This window comes from Oncorhynchus keta, chromosome 11, assembly GCF_023373465.1.
Source record: "Oncorhynchus keta strain PuntledgeMale-10-30-2019 chromosome 11, Oket_V2, whole genome shotgun sequence".
Taxonomy (NCBI): domain Eukaryota; kingdom Metazoa; phylum Chordata; class Actinopteri; order Salmoniformes; family Salmonidae; genus Oncorhynchus; species Oncorhynchus keta.
Window position 1 is genome coordinate 4,517,504 of NC_068431.1, and position 17,751 is coordinate 4,535,254.

The 17,751-nt window shown below is 47.2% G+C and overlaps 1 protein-coding gene across 1 annotated transcript in view; it reads right to left on the bottom strand.

Annotated features, from left to right (window-relative positions):
• Positions 1-17,751, bottom strand: part of LOC127906216 (relaxin receptor 2-like) — a 145,754-nt gene that overhangs the window by 16,084 nt on the left and 111,919 nt on the right. Inside the window, exons 13-15 of the mRNA XM_052457497.1 lie at positions 16,961-17,032; positions 14,837-14,908; positions 10,874-11,103 (exon numbers count right to left, since the gene is read on the bottom strand). Coding sequence (XP_052313457.1) covers positions 10,874-11,103; positions 14,837-14,908; positions 16,961-17,032 — 374 coding nt within the window. The remainder of the gene's footprint in view (positions 1-10,873; positions 11,104-14,836; positions 14,909-16,960; positions 17,033-17,751) is intronic.

The following is a 17,751-nucleotide window of genomic DNA, read 5'->3' on the forward strand; positions in this document are numbered from 1 at the left end:
AGGCTAATGCGATTAGCATGAGGTTGAGCTAACGTAGGCTAAGGTGATTAGCATGAGGTTGAGCTAACGTAGGCTAAGGTGATTAGCATGAGGTTGAGCTAACGTAGGCTAAAGTGATTAACATGAGGTTGAGCTAACGAAGGCTAAGGTGATTAGCATGAGGTTGAACTAACGTAGGCTAATGCGATTAGCATGAGGTTGAGCTAACATAGGCTAAGGTGATTAGCATGAGGTTGAACTAACGAAGGCTAATGCGATTAGCATGAGGTTGAGCTAACATAGGCTAAGGTGATTAGCATGAGGTTGAGCTAACGTAGGCTAAGGTGATTAACATGAGGTTGAGCTAACGAAGGCTAAGGTGATTAGCATGAGGTTGAACTAACGTAGGCTAAGGTGATTAGCATGAGGTTGAGCTAACGTAGGCTAAGGTGATTAGCATGAGGTTGAGCTAACGTAGGCTAAGGTGATTAGCATGAGGTTGAGCTAACGTAGGCTAAGGTGATTAGCATGAGGTTGAGCTAACGTAGGCTAAGGTGATTAGCATGAGGTTGAGCTAACGTAGGCTAAGGTGATTAGCATGAGGTTGAGCTAACGTAGGCTAAGGTGATTAGCATGAGGTTGAGCTAACGTAGGCTAAGGTGATTAGCATGAGGTTGAGCTAACGTAGGCTAAGGTGATTAGCATGAGGTTGAGCTAACATAGGCTAAGGTGATTAGCATGAGGTTGTAAGTAACCAGAACATTTCTTTGGACATAGACATATCTGATATTGGCACAACGCTTCAACAGTAGCTATTTACAGTGAAATAATACCATGCTATTGTTTGAGGAGAGTGCACAATGTTGAACATAAAAAGTTATTAAAAAACAAATTAGGCATATTTGGGCAGTCTTGATACAACATTATGTACAGAAATGCAATAGTTCATTGGATCAGTCTAAAACTTTTGACATACACTGAAAAAAAAGTGTTGAATCCTTAAGAGGCTGTTGTCATTTAGATCTGCCTGGCCTGCTGAGTTTCATTTAGACCTGCCTGGCCTGCTGAGTTTCATTTAGACCTGCCTGGCCTGCTGAGTTTCATTTAGACCTGCCTGGCCTGCTGAGTTTCATTCAGACCTGCCTGGCCTGCTGAGTTTCATTTAGACCTGCCTGGCCTGCTGAGTTTCATTCAGACCTGCCTGGCCTGCTGAGTTTCATTTAGACCTGCCTGGCCTGCTGAGTGTCATTCAGACCTGCCTGGCCTGCTGAGTGTCATTCAGACCTGCCTGGCCTGCTGAGTTTCATTCAGACCTGCCTGGCCTGCTGAGTTTCATTTAGACCTGCCTGGCCTGCTGAGTTTCATTTAGACCTGCCTGGCCTGCTGAGTTTCATTCAGACCTGCCTGGCCTGCTGAGTGTCATTCAGACCTGCCTGGCCTGCTGAGTTTCATTCAGACCTGCCTGGCCTGCTGAGTTTCATTTAGACCTGCCTGGCCTGCTGAGTTTCATTTAGACCTGCCTGGCCTGCTGAGTGTCATTCAGACCTGCCTGGCCTGCTGAGTGTCATTCAGACCTGCCTGGTCTGCTGAGTGTCATTCAGACCTGCCTGGCCTGCTGAGTTTCATTTAGACCTGCCTGGCCGGCTGAGTTTCATTCAGACCTGCCTGGCCTGCTGAGGCATTTACCTTGACAGAGATCTACACTGGAGAGATAGAAGGGAGCTGGAAGGATCTGGCCCCCTGGACATAGAGAGATGAGGCTGCATAATCAAATCAGGTTTTCCAATTTGACTTGTCACATCGCCGAATACAACAGGTGTAGAGACTTTACCTTTCCCAACAGAGTTAAAACGTAAGAAAACATTAGAAAACAAGAAAAAAAGGAAATAGTAATACAAAAATATAAAAATGATGAGGATGTACAAAAATACATATATACACACTAATATATTATATATACAATATACAGTCGTGGTCAAAAGTTTTGAGAATGACACAAATATTAATTTTACCAAAGTTTGCTGCTTCAGTGTCTTTAGATATTTTTGTCAGATGTTACTGTGGAATACTGAAGTATAATTACAAGCATTTCATGAGTGTCAAAGGCTTTTATTGACAATTACATGAAGTTGATGCAAAGAGTCAATATTTGCAGTGTTGACCCTTCTTTTTCAAGACCCCTGCAATCCGAGCTGGCATGCTGATGCTGTCAATTAATAACCTCTGGGCCACATCCTGACTGATGGCAGCCCATTCTTGCATAATCAATACTTGGAGTTTGTCAGAACTTGAGAATTGACCACAAGTTCTCGATGGGATTAAGGTCTTGGGAGTTTCTTGCTATGGACCCAAAATATTGATGTTTTGTTCCCCGAGCCACTTAGTTATCACTTTTGGCAAGGTGCTCCATCATGCTGGAAAAGGCATTGTTCATCACCAAACTGTTCCTGGATGGTTGGGAGAAGTTGCTCTCTGAGAATGTGTTGGTACCATTCTTTATTCATGGCTGTGTTCACACAATTTTATGTGCAAAATTGTGAGTGAGCCCCACTCCCTTGGCTGAGAAGCAACCCCACACATGAATGATCTCAGGATGCTTTACTGTTGGCATGACACAGGACTGATGGTAGCACTCACCTTGCCTTCTCTGGACAAGCTTTTTTTTCCGGATGCCCCAAACAATCTGGGGATTCATCAGAAAAAATGACTTTACACCAGTCCTGGTCCAATCCCTGTACCTTTTGCAGAATATCAGTCTGTCCCTGATGTTTTTCCTGGAGATAAGTGGCTTCTTTGCTGCCCTTCTTGACACCAGGCCATCCTCCAAAAGTTTCATTCGCCTCATTGTGCGTGCAGATGCACTCACACCTGCCTGGCCCATTCCTGAGCAAGCTCTGTACTGGTGGTGCCCCGATCCCGCAGCTGAATCAACTTTAGAGACGGCCTGGCGCTTGCTGGTGTCATTTCTTGGGCGCCTGGTCTTCTTCAAAACAATTGAACCGCCTGGCCTTGAAGTTCTTGATGATCCGATAAATGATTGATTTAGGTGCAATCTTACCTGACAGCAATATCCTTGCCTGCGAAGCCCTTTTTGTGCAAAGCAGTGATGACTGCACGTGTTTCCTTGCAGGTAACCATGGTTGACAGAGGAAGAACAATGATTCCAAGCACCACCCAGGTTTTCCAAGATTCCAGTCTGTTATTCGAACTCAATCAGCATGACAGGTGATCTCCAGCCTTGTCCTCTTTCACTCACACCTGTGTTAACAGGAGAATCACTGACATGATGTCAGCTGGTCCTTTTGTGGCAGGGCTGAAATGCAGTGGAAATGTTTTTTGGGGGATTCAGTTTGCAACTTTGCAATTAATTGCAATTCATCTGATCACTCTTCATAACATTCTGGAGTATATGCGAATCGCCATCATACAAACTGAGGCAGCAGACTTTATGAAAATTAATGTGTTTCACTCTCAAGATTTTTGGCTACGACTGTACACTAACGAGGCTGTCACAGTGAAATAACAATAACGAGGCTGTCACAGTGAAATATCAATAACGAGGCTGTTACAGTGAAATAACAATACTCTCTTTAACAACTAGACTACCTACCCACTCTACACTCTAACCACTAGGCTACGTAACCCCCCTACACTCTAACCATTAGGCTACATGCCCCCCCCCTACACTCTAACCACTAGACTACCTGCCGCCCCCACTCTAACCACAAGGCTACCTAACCCCCCTACACTCTAACCATTAGGCTACATGCCCCCGATGGGACTCTAACCACTAGGCTACCTTCCGCCCCTACACTCCAACCACTAGACTACCTGCCCCCTCTACACTCTAACCATTAGGCTACATGCCCCCCTCACTCTAACCACTAGACTACCTGTTCATCACTCTAACCACTAGACTACCTGCCCCCACTACACTCTAACCACTAGGCTACATAACCCCCCTACACTCTAACCACTAGGCTACCTACCGCCCCTACACTCTAACCACTAGACTACCTGCCCCCACTACACTTTAACTACTAGACTACATAACCCCCTACACTCTAACCACTAGGCTACCTGCCCGCCCTACTTTCTGGCTGACTATAACCACGAGACTACCTAACCACCCTACACTCTAACCACTAGACTACCTGCCGCCCCTACACTCTAACCACTAGACTACCTGCCCCCTCTACACTCTAACCACTAGACTACCTGCCCCAAACACTCTAACCATTAGGCTACATGCCCCCCCCTACACTATAACCACTAGACTACCTGTCCCCTCTACACTCTAACCACTAGGCTACCTAACCCCCTACACTCTAACCATTGGCTACATGCCCCCCTTCTAACCACTAGGCTACCTGATAAGTCCCTACACTTGCTAACCATTAGGCTACCTGCCGCCCCTCACTCTAACCACTAGACTACCTGCCCCCCTCACTCTGACCACTAGACTCACACTGCCCCCCCCTGCACATTCCTAACCACTAGACTACCTGCAACCCCAAATGAGAGGGAGACCAACAAATCTAATTTCTAGCTGGCCTAAAGGTTATTCCACGAGCTGAGGCATAACAACTGAAATGATTTCCCCCCAGGTCAGTGGAGACCCGCGGGACCTCCAGAACCAGCCGGTCCAGAGAGCGGGTCTGAATATGTCTTGACCTCCAGAACCAGCCGGTCCAGAGAGTACGTGAGCAGAGTTAGGGTGGGGGCTACAAAAACTAGCCAACGCTGAGCCCTTCTGCAAGTCAGAGCCGACAGAACTATACAAAATGCGCTGATGTTCTGAAAAATTGTCCCTAGTGATGAAGGACAGACTGACTCTAAAGGTTATAAAACAGAGGCTGCAGCTGTAGATTGTATTTTCAAATCAGGCTCCATTCAACGAGCAGACAAGAGGTTACTCAGGGTCTTTATTACGAGACCAAGAGGACAACAGGAACTTGGTTTTAGTAGCATTTAGCTATTTAGTTTAATTAATCAGTAAGCCATTTTTTAAATTGAGCCTAAACAATGCTCAAGGATATGTGCTCGTCCAGTTACGACCCTCTGCAGCAGGACCTCTATACAATCTACTACCCTCTGTAGCAGGACCTCTAAACTATTTACTACCCTCTGCAGCAGGACCTCTATACAATCTACTACCCTCTGTAGCAGGACCTCTAAACTATCTACTACCCTCTGCAGCAGGACCTCTATACAATCTACTACCCTCTGTAGCAGGATCTCTACACTATCTACTACCCTCTGTAGCAGGACCTCTAAACTATCTACTACCCTCTGCAGCAGGACCTCTACACTATTTACTACCCTCTGCAGCAGGACCTGAAACTATCTACTACCCTCTGCAGCAGGACCTCTAGTACAAATACTACCCTCTGTAGCAGGATCTAACACTATTTACTACCTCTGTACCCACTCTACACTATCTACTACCCTCTGCAGCAGGACCCTATACAATCTACTACCCTCTGTAGCAGGACCTCTAAACTATCTACTACCCTCTGCAGCAGGACCTCTACACTATCTACTACCCTCTGCAGCAGGACTCTAACACTATTTACTACCCTCTGCAGCAGGACCTCTATACAATCTACTACCCTCTGTAGCAGGATCTCTACACTATCTACTACCCTCTGCAGCAGGACCTCTACACTATTTACTACCCTCTGCAGCAGGACTACTATACAATCTACTACCCTCTGTAGCAGGATCTCTACACTATCTACTACCCTCTGCAGCAGGACTCTATACAATCTACTACCCTCTGTAGCAGGATCTCTACACTATCTACTACCACTGGCTAGCAGGACCTCTAAACTATCTACTACCCTCTGCAGCAAGACCTCTACACTATTTACTACCCTCTGCAGCAGGACCTCTATACAATCTACTACCCTCTATAGCAGGATCTCTACACTATCTACTACCCTCTGCAGCAGGACCTCTACACTATTTACTACCCTCTGCAGCAGGACCTCTATACAATCTACTACCCTCTGTAGCAGGACCTCTAAACTATCTACTACCCTCTGCAGCAGGACCTCTATACAATCTACTACCCTCTGTAGCAGGATCTCTACACTATCTACTACCCTCTGTAGCAGGACCTCTAAACTATCTACTACCCTCTGCAGCAGGACCTCTACACTATCTACTACCCTCTGCAGCAGGACCTCTACACTATTTACTACCCTCTGCAGCAGGACCTCTACACTATTTACTACCCTCTGCAGCAGGACCTCTACACTATCTACTACCCTCTGCAGCAGGACCTCTATACAATCTACTACCCTCTATAGCAGGATCTCTACACTATCTACTACCCTCTGCAGCAGGACCTCTATACAATCTACTACCCTCTGTAGCAGGATCTCTACACTATCTACTACCCTCTGCAGCAGGACCTCTACACTATCTACTACCCTCTGCAGCAGGACCTCTATACTATCTACTACCCTCTGCAGCAGGACCTCTATACAATCTACTACCCTCTGCAGCAGGACCTCTATACAATCTACTACCCTCTGCAGCAGGACCTCTATACTATCTACTACCCTCTGCAGCAGGACCTCTATACAATCTACTACCCTCTGTAGCAGGACCTCTATACTATCTACTACCCTCTGCAGCAGGACCTCTATACAATCTACTACCCTCTGTAGCAGGATCTCTACACTATCTACTACCCTCTGTAAGGACCTCTAAACTATCTACTACCCTCTGCAGCAAGACCTACAAATCTACTACCCTCTGCAGCAGGACCTCTAACTTATTTACTACCCTCTGCAGCAGGACCTCTACACTATTTACTACCCTCTGTAGCAGGACCTCTAAACTATCTACTACCCTCTGCAGCAGGACCTCCAGAACTTCACCCTCTGCAGCAGGATCTCTACACTATCTACTACCCTCTGCAGCAGGACCATACAATCCACCCTCTGAGCAGGATCTCTACACTATCTACTACCCTCTGTAGCAGGACTCTAAACTATCTACTACCCTCTGCAGCAAGACCTCTGCACTATTTACTACCCTCTGCAGCAGGACCTCTATACAATCTACTACCCTCTGTGCAGGATCTCTACACTATCTACTACCCTCTGCAGCAGGACCTGAACTATTTACTACCCTCTGCAGCAGGACCTTATACAATCTACTACCCTCTGTAGCAGGATCTCTCACTATCTACTACCATCTGCAGCAGGACCATACAATCTACTACCCTCTGTAGGGATCTCTACACTATCTACTACCAAGTAGGGACCTCTAAACTATCTACTACCCTCTGCAGCAAGACCTTAATTAATCTAAGCCATTTTCTGCAGCAGGACCTCTACACTAAACTACCCTCTGCAGCAGGACCTCTACACTCCATTTACTACCCTCTGCAGCAGGACCTCTATACAATCTACTACCCTCTGCAGCAGGACCTCTATACTATCTACTACCCTCTGCAGCAGGACCTCTATACAATCTACTACCCTCTGCAGCAGGACCTCTATACTATCTACTACCCTCTGCAGCAGGACCTCTATACAATCTACTACCCTCTGCAGCAGGACCTCTACACTATCTACTACCCTCTGCAGTGCCTTGCGGTCAGATGTCAAGCAGTTGCCATACCAGGCGGTGATGCAGCCAGTCAAGATGCTCTTGACGGTGCAGCTGTATTACCTTTTGTTGATCTGAGGACCCATGCCTAATTTTTTCAGTCTCCTGAGGGGGAAAAGGTTTTGTCGTGCCCTCTTCACGACTGTTTTGGTGTGTTTGGACAATGATAGATCGTTGGTGATCCTGGACACAGAGAAACTTAAAGCTCTCGACTTGCTCCACTACGGCCCCGTCGATGTGGATGGTGCGTGCTCGGTCCTCCATTTCCTGTCGTCCATGATCAGCTCCTTTGTATTTCTGGGGTTGAAGGAGAGGTTTTTGTCTCTGCACCCCACTGACCTCTTCCCTGTAGGCTCATCCTCGGTGATCAGTCCTACCACCGTTGTGTAGGTGGCGAACGTAATGTCGATGTTGGGAGTTGTGCGTGAACAAGTCTGTAGGGAACAAGTCTGTAGGGAACAAGTCTGTAGGGAACAAGTCTGTAGGGAACAAGTCTGTAGGGAACAAGTCTGTAGGGAACAAGTCTGTAGGGAACAAGTCTGTAGGGAACAAGTCTGTAGGGAACAAGTCTGTAGTGAACAAGTCTGTAGGGAACAAGTCTTTAGGCGGCTGGTGATGGAGATCTGGAAGGAGAAAGCACGCACCCCTGAGGGTCCTCAGTGTTGAGGGTCAGCGTGGTGGAGCGGGTGGTTGCATACCTTCACCACCGGGGTTCGGGCCCATTAGGACGTTCAGGATCCAGTTGCAGAGGGAGGGGTTTATTCCCAGGGTCCTTCGCTTAGTGATGAGCTTGAAGGGCACTATGGTGTTGAACGCCGAGCTGTAGTAAATGAACAGCGTTGTCACCTAGGTGTTCCTTTTGTCCAGGTGGGAAAGGGCAGTGTGGGAGTGGAATAGAGAATGCGTCATCTGTGGATCTGTTGGGGATTGGAGTGGGTCTGGAATGAGGGTGTTAATGTGAGCCTATCAAAGTTTTTCATGGAACAGATGTGCCACGGGGTGCCACTCATTTATGCAGCTGGTCAACATCCTGGTAATCCATCTGGCCCTGCGACCTAGTGAATGTTAACCTGTTTAAAGGTCTTACTCACATCGGCTATGGACAGTGTGATCACATAGTCGTCTGGGAAAGTCGGTGCTCTCATGTACGGTTCAGTATTGCTTGCCACAAAGAGAGCATAGAAGGAATGTATCTCGTCTGGTAGGCTCGTGTCACCGGGCAGCTCGCTTTTGGGTTTCCCTTTATAATCCATGATAGTTTGCAAGCCCTGTCACATCACAAGAAAGAGAGAGCCCTGCCACATCACAAGAAAGAGAGAGCCCTGCCACATCGTAGAGAGAGAGGGAGCCCTATCACATCTGACGAGGGGAATTAGGCTGAGGAGGCATGGGTAGAGGAGAGAGGGGTGAGGGGTGGAGGCATTGGGAGAGGAGAGAGGGGTGAGGGGTGGAGGCATTGGGAGAGGAGAGAGGGGTGAGGGGTGGAGGCATTGGGAGAGGAATGATGGTCACCAAGGAGGAGAGCTAGGGAGGAAGAATAAAATGAGAGAAATTAGAATGTTGAGGGGACTTGTGAGGTTACTGGTAGAGACCTGGTAGAAACCTGGTAGAGACCTGGTAGGACAGTGTACTGGTAGAGACCTGGTAGATACCTGGTAAGGACCTGTTAGAAACCTGGTAGAGTCCTGGTAGACAGTGTACTAGTAGAAACCTGGTAGAGATCTGAGAGACCTGGTAGAAACCTGGTAGAGACTAGGTAGAGACCTGGCAGAGGTCTGGTAGAGGTCTGGTAGAGGTCTGGTAAAGGGTTAAGTGGTACAGGTCTGGTAGAGACCTGGTAGAGAATTTACTGATAGAGACCTGGTAGAAACCTGGTAGAGACCTGGTAGAGAATGTACTGGTAGAGACCTGGTAGAGAATGTACTGGTAGAGACCTGGTAGAGAGTGTACTGGTAGAGACCTGGTGGAGAGTGTACTGGTAGAGACCTGGTAGAGAATGTACTGGTAGAGACCTGGTAGAGAATGTACTGGTAGAGACCTCTTAGAGAATGTACTGGTAGAGACCTGGTAGAGAATGTACTGTTAGAGACCTGGTAGAGAATGTACTGGTAGAGAATGTACTGGTAGAGACCTGGTAGAGAATGTACTGGTAGAGACCTCTTAGAGAATGTACTGGTAGAGACCTGGTAGAGAATGTACTGGTAGAGACCTGGTAGAGAGTGTACTGGTAGAGACCTGGTAGAGAATGTACTGATAGAGACCTGGTAGAGAGTGTACTGGTAGAGACCTGGTAGAGAATGTACTGGTAGAGACCTGGTAGAGACCTGGTAGAGAATGTACTGTTAGAGACCTGGTAGGGAATGTACTGGTAGAGACCTGGTAGAGAGTGTACTGGTAGAGACCTGGTAGAGAATGTACTGGTAGAGAATGTACTGGTAGAGAATGTACTGGTAGAGACCTGGTAGAGAGTGTACCTATAGAGACCTGGTAGAGAATGTACTGGTAGAGACCTGGTAGAGAATGTACTGATAGAGACCTGGTAGAGAGTGTACTGGTAGAGACCTGGTAGAGAATGTACTGGTAGAGACCTGGTAGAGAATGTACTGATAGAGACCTGGTAGAGAGTGTACTGGTAGAGACCTGGTAGAGAATGTACTGGTAGAGACCTGGTAGAGAATGTACTGGTAGAGACCTGGTAGAGAATGTACTGGTAGAGACCTGGTAGAGAATGTACTGGTAGAGACCTGGTAGAGAATGTACTGGTAGAGACCTGGTAGATAATGTACTGGTAGAGACCTGGTAGATAATGTACTGGTAGAGACCTGGTAGAGAATGTACTGATAGAGACCTGGTAGAATGTACTGGTAGAGACCTGGTCGAGAGTTCCAGAACTAGAACAAAAGCAGATAGTAGATTGTTGTGATAGAAGAGAGAGTTAAGAGAGAAAATAGGAGAGGGGAAAATAGGCTGCTACTGGTCCCCAAGAAAACAAAGAGAAGAAGAGAGGAGAGGAAGGTGGTATGAGAGATGAAGGGGTAATGAATGACAGATGAGTAACAGCAGTTTGTTGTGACAGCAGGTCCAGAGAGAGAGAGAGATAGAAAGAGAGAGTGTGTGTGTGTGTGTGTGTGTGTGTGTGTGTGTGTGTGTGTGTGTGTGTATGTGTATGTGTATGTGTATGTGTGTGTGTGTGTGTGTGTGTGTGTGTGTGTGTGTGTGTGTGTGTGTGTGTGTGTGTGTGTGTCTATAAGCAGTACATATAACTCACAGCAGAGGACTTTGATGCAGGCGGCGTGCAGGTTGTTCTCCGCTCTGATCAGGGATCTCATCCCGATGACGAAGAGGTTCCCGAAGCATGTGATGAAGGCCATGACCCACACAGAGACCCTGAGCACCACGTTGGCTAACAGGTCCTCGAAGGAAGAGATACCGTCCGTGTTGGGCTTACACGTTCTCACGTGGGGCGCATAGGAACAGTACTGGAAGGTCTTGAAGTAGCTACGGAGAGGAGAGGAAGGGATGGGGGATAGGAGGAGAGGAGAGGAAGGGTTGGGGGATAGGAGGAGAGGAGAGGAAGGGTTGGGGGATAGGAGGAGAGGAAGGGTTGGGGGATAGGAGGAGAGGAGAGGAAGGGTTGGGGGATAGGAGGAGAGGAGAGGAAGGGTTGGGGGATAAGAGGAGAGGAGAGGAAGGGTTGGGGGATAGGAGGAGAGGAGAGGAAGGGTTGGGGGATAGGAGGAGAGGAAGGTGGCATGAGAGATGAAGGGGTGGGGATAAAAGGAGAGGAGAGGAGAGGAAGGGATGGGGATAGGAGGAGAGGAGAGGAAGGGATGGGGATAGGAGGAGAGGAGAGGGGAGGAAGGGTTGGGGGATAGGAGGAGAGGAGAGGAAGGGGTGGGGGATAGGAGGAGAGGAGAGGAAGGGTTGGGGGATAGGAGGAGAGGAAGGTGGCATGAGAGATGAAGGGGTGGGGATAAAAGGAGAGGAGAGGAGAGGAAGGGATGGGGATAGGAGGAGAGGAGAGGAAGGGATGGGGATAGGAGGAGAGGAGAGGGGAGGAAGGGTTGGGGGATAGGAGGAGGGAGAGGAAGGGGTGGGGGATAGGAGGAGAGGAGAGGAAGGGGTGGGGGATAGGAGGAGAGGAGAGGAAGGGGTGGGGGATAGGAGGAGAGGAGAGGAAGGGTTGGGGGATAGGAGGAGAGGAGAGGAAGGGTTGGGGGATAGGAGGAGAGGAAGGGTTGGGGGATAGGAGGAGAGGAGAGGAAGGGGTGGGGGATAGGAGGAGAGGAGAGGAAGGGTTGGGGGATAGGAGGAGAGGAAGGTGGCATGAGAGATGAAGGGGTGGGGATAAAGGAGAGGAGAGGAGAGGAAGGGATGGGGATAGGAGGAGAGGAGAGGAAGGGATGGGGATAGGAGGAGAGGAGAGGGGAGGAAGGGTTGGGGGATAGGAGGAGAGGAGAGGAAGGGGTGGGGGATAGGAGGAGAGGAGAGGAAGGGGTGGGGGATAGGAGGAGAGGAAGGGGTGGAGGAGAGGAGAGGAAGGGTTGGGGGATAGGAGGAGAGGAGAGGAAGGGTTGGGGGATAGGAGGAGAGGAGAGGAAGGGTTGGGGGATAGGAGGAGAGGAGAGGAAGGGGTGGGGATAGGAGGAGAGGAAGGGATGGGGGATAGGAGGAGAGGAGAGGAAGGGATGGGGATAGGAGGAGAGGAAGGGGTGGAGGAGAGGAGAGGAAGGGTTGGGGGATAGGAGGAGAGGAGAGGAAGGGTTGGGGGATGAGAGGAGAGGAAGGGGTGGGGGATAGGAGGAGAGGAGAGGAAGGGGTGGGGGATAGGAGGAGAGGAAGGGGGGTGGGGGATAGGAGGAGAGGAGAGGAAGGGTTGGGGGATAGGAGGAGAGGAGAGGAAGGGTTGGGGGATAGGAGGAGAGGAGAGGAAGGGTTGGGGGATAGGAGGAGAGGAGAGGAAGGGTTGGGGGATAGGAGGAGAGGAAGGGGTGGAGGATAGGAGGAGAGGAAGGGGTGGAGGATAGGAGGAGAGGAGAGGAAGGGTTGGGGATAGGAGGAGAGGAGAGGAAGGGGTGGGGATAGGAGGAGAGGAAGGGGTGGAGGATAGGAGGAGAGGAGAGGAAGGGTTGGGGGATAGGAGGAGAGGAGAGGAAGGGATGGGGATAGGAGGAGAGGAGAGGAAGGGGTGGGGGAGAGGAGGAGAGGAGAGGAGAGGAAGGGATGGGGATAGGAGGAGAGGAGAGGAAGGGATGGGGATAGGAGGAGAGGAGAGGAAGGGGTGGGGGATAGGAGGAGAGGAGAGGAGAGGAAGGGATGGGGATAGGAGGAGAGGAGAGGAAGGGGTGGGGGATAGGAGGAGAGGAGAGGAAGGGGTGGGGGATAGGAGGAGAGGAAGGGATGGGGATAGGAGGAGAGGAGAGGAAGGGGTGGGGGATAGGAGGAGAGGAGAGGAAGGGGTGGGGATAGGAGGAGAGGAAGGGATGGGGATAGGAGGAGAGGAGAGGAAGGGATGGGGATAGGAGGAGAGGAGAGGAAGGGGTGGGGGATAAGAGGAGAGGAGAGGAAGGGGTGGGGGATAGGAGGAGAGGAGAGGAAGGGTTGGGGGAGGAGGAGAGGAGAGGAAGGGATGGGGATAGGAGGAGAGGAGAGGAAGGGTTGGGGGATAGGAGGAGCGGAAGGTGGCATGAGAGATGAAGGGGTGGGGATAGGAGGAGAAGAGAAGGTGCGGTGGGGAGAGGAGGGGAGAGGAGAGCAGAGGAGAGGAGAGGAGAGGAGATGAGATGAGGAGAGGAGAGTAGAGATTATTGCTTCTCTAACTCACTCTCTCTTTCCTTTTCTTTCCTCTGTGTGTTGTCAGGTGTTTAATGAGTAACTGACCTGTAATTTGGATAATGGAAACTGCAAAAAGTGATATACAGGACATATAGTATAGAATGTGACATAGCGGACATATAGTATAGAATGTGATGAACATATCGTATAGAATGTGATATACAGGACATATAGTATAGAATGTAATGAACATATAGTATAGAATGTGATGAACATATAGTATAGAATGTGATGAACATATAGTATAGAATGTGATGAACATATAGTATAGAATGTGATGAACATATGGTATAGAATGTGACATAGAGGACATATAGTATATAATGTGATATACAGGACATATAGTATAGAATGTGATGAACATATAGTATAGAATGTGATGAACATATGGTATAGAATGTGACATAGAGGACATATAGTATAGAATGTGATGAACATATAGTATAGAATGTGACAGAGGACATATGGTATAGAATGTGATATACAGGACATATAGTATAGAATGTGATATACAGGACATATAGTATAGAATGTGATGAACATATAGTATAGAATGTGACAGAGGACATATGGTATAGAATGTGATATACAGGACATATAGTATAGAATGCGATGAGCATATGGTATAGAATGTGATGAACATATGGTATAGAATGTGATATACAGGACATATAGTATAGAATGTGACATAGAGGACATATAGTATAGAATGTTATGAAGATATAGTATAGAAAGTGATGAACATATAGTATAGAATGTGATGAACATATAGTATAGAATGTGATGAACATATAGTATAGAATGTGATGAACATATAGTATAGAATGTGATGAACATATGGTATAGAATGTGATATACAGGACATATAGTATAGAATGTGACATAGAGGACATATAGTATAGAATGTTATGAAGATATAGTATAGAAAGTGATGAACATATAGTATAGAATGTGATGAACATATAGTATAGAATGTGATGAACATATAGTATAGAATGTGATATACAGAACATATAGTATAGAATGTGATGAACATATAGTATAGAATGTGATATACAGGACATATAGTATAGAATGTGACAGAGGACATATGGTATAGAATGTGATATACAGGACATATAGTATAGAATGTGACATAGTGGACATATAGTATAGAATGTGATGAAGCTATAGTATAGAATGTGACATAGTGGACATATAGTATAGAATGTGATGAAGATATAGTATAGAATGTGATGAACATATAGTATAGAATGTGATGAACATATAGTATAGAATGTGATGAACATATAGTATAGAATGTGATATACAGGACATATAGTATAGAATGTGATATACCGGACATATAGTATAGAATGTGATGAACATATAGTATAGAATGTGAATGTGTACATACATGTGTGAGAGGTTTCCCATGGGTAGAAACATCTTGGTCTGGATGTTTGGAATCTCAATACCCTCCAGACCCCTACAGAAAAGACAACACTGGTTATTAAGTTGAGTTGATTTACTAGTCCAATGCTCTTACCACTAGGCTACCCTGCCGCCCCACTACATGGTACAAGTAGCGTGCTGTAGTGGTAGGTAATGGTAGTGTACGGTACTGGTAGGTAATGGTAGTGTACTGTAATGGTAGTGTACTGTACTGGTAGGTAATGGTAGTGTACTGTACTGTACTGGTAGGTAATGGTAGTGTACTGTACTGTACTGGTAGGTAATGGCAGTGTACTGTACTGGTAGGTAATGGTAGTGTACTGTACTGGTAGGTAATGGTAGTGTACGGTACTGTACTGGTAGGTAATGGTAGTGTACTGTACTGGTAGGTAATGGTAGTGTACTATACTGGTATGTTCTGGTAGTGTACTGTAATGGTAGTGTACGGTACTGGTAGGTAATGGTAGGTAATGGTAGTGTACGGTAATAGTAGGAATGTACTGGTAGGTAATGGTAGTGTAATGTACTGGTAGGTAATGGTAGTGTACTATGCTGGTAGGTACTGGTAGTGTACTGTACTGGTAGGTAATGTACTGGTAGGTAATGGTATTGTACGGTACTGGTATGCAATGTACTGGTAGGTAATGGTAGTGTACGGTAATAGTAGGAATGTATTGGTAGGTGATGGTAGGTAATGTACTGGTAGGTAATGGTAGTGTACTGTACTGGTATGTGCTGGTAGTGTACTGTAATGGTAGTGTACGGTACTGGTAGGTGCTGATAGTGTACTGTACTGGTATGTTCTGTTAGTGTACTGTACTGGTAGGTAATGGTAGTGTACTGTACTGGTATGTTCTGGTAGTGTACGGTACTGGTAGGTAATGTACTGGTAGGTAATGGCCTGGTAGGTAATTGTAGTGTACTGTACTGGTAGGTAATGGTAGTGTACTGTACTGGTAGGTAATGGTAGGTACTGCTAGTGTACGGTACTGGTAGTGTACTGTACTAGTAGGTAATGTACTGGCAGGTAATATCAGGTAATGGTAGTATACAGTACTGGTAGTGTACTGTACTGGTAGGTAATGTACTGGTAGTGTACTGTACTGGTAGGTGCTGATAGTGTACTGTACTGGTAGGTAATGTTAGTGTACGGTACTGGTATGCAATGTACTGGTAGGTAATGTTAGTGTACTGTACTGGTAGGTAATGTACTGGTAGGCAATGGTAGTGTACGGTATTGGTATGCAATGTACTGGTAGGTAATGGCCTGGTAGGTAATTGTAGTGTACTGTACTGGTAGGTACTGGTAGTGTACTGTACTGGTAGGTAATGTACTGGTAGGTAATGGTAGTGTACGGTACTGGTAGGTAATGTACTGGTAGGTATTGGCCTGGTAGGTAATTGTAGTGTACTGTACTGGTAGGTAATGGTAGTGTACTGTACTGGTAGGTAATGGTAGGTACTGCTAGTGTACGGTACTGGTAGTGTACTGTACTGGTAGTGTACTGTACTGGTAGGTGCTGATAGTGTACTGTACTGGTAGGTAATGGTAGTGTACGGTACTGGTATGCAATGTACTGGTAGGTAATGGTAGTGTACGGTAATAGTAGGAATGTACTGGTAGGTAATGGTAGTGTACTGTACTGGTAGTGTACTGTACTGGTAGTGTACTGTACTGGTAGTGTACTGTACTGGTAGGTGCTGATAGTGTACTGTACTGGTAGGTAATGTACTGCTAGGTAATGGTAGTGTAAGGTACTTGTATGCAATGTACTGGTAGGTAATGGTAGTGTACAGTAATAGTTGGAATGTACTGGTAGGTAATGGTAGGTAATGTACTGGTAGGTAACGGTAGTGTACTGTACTGTATTGGTAGGTAATGGTAGTGTACTGTACTGGTAGGTAATGGTAGTGTCCTGGTAGGTAATGATAGTGTACTGTACTGGTAGGTACTGGTAGTGTACTGTACTGGTAGGTGATGTTCTGATAGGTATTGTATTGTACTGTACTGGAAGGTCATGTACTGGTAGGTACTGGTAGTGTACTGTACTGATATGCTAGGCTATACGGTATGGGTTTTACTCACAGGGACTGGAGCTGGGTCAGGTCGTCAAAGTGACCCGGGTAGATGTGGAACAAAGGATTATGGGATATGTTCCTGTGACAACACGTAAGAAACAAGTAAACAAGTGATTCTGTCTGACAAGCAAACAGACAGACCTGTATGGTTTTCCCTGGCTGTGAGAATGAAACTAACTGACTGTTATTTTCTCAGCAGAGGAGAAGGCTCCGCAGGGCTAGTGGAGAAGATGTTGTCAGGGCTAATGGAGAAGATGTTGCCAGGGCTAGTGGAGAAGATGTTGCCAGGGCTAGTGGAGAAGATGTTGCCAGGGCAATTGGAGAAGATGTTGCCAGGGCTAGTGGAGAAGATGTTGCCAGGGCTAGTGGAGAAGATGTTGCCAGGGCTACTGGAGAAGATGTTGCCAGGGCTAGTGGAGAAGATGTTGCCAGGGCTAGTGGAGAAGATGTTGCCAGGGCAACTGGAGAAGATGTTGCCAGGGCTAGTGGAGAAGATGTTGCCAGGGCAACTGGAGAAGATGTTGCCAGGGCTAGTGGAGAAGATGTTGCCAGGGCTAGTGGAGAAGATGTTGCCAGGGCTGGTGGAGAAGATGTTGCCAGGGCTAGTGGAGAAGATGTTGCCAGGGCTAGTGGAGAAGATGTTGCCAGGGCTACTGGAGAAGATGTTGCCAGGGCTAGTGGAAAAGCTGTTACCAGGGCTAGTGGAGAAGATGTTGCCAGGGCTAGTGGAGAAGATGTTGCCAGGGCTAGTGGAGAAGATGTTGCCAGGGCTAGTGGAGAAGATGTTGCCAGGGCTGG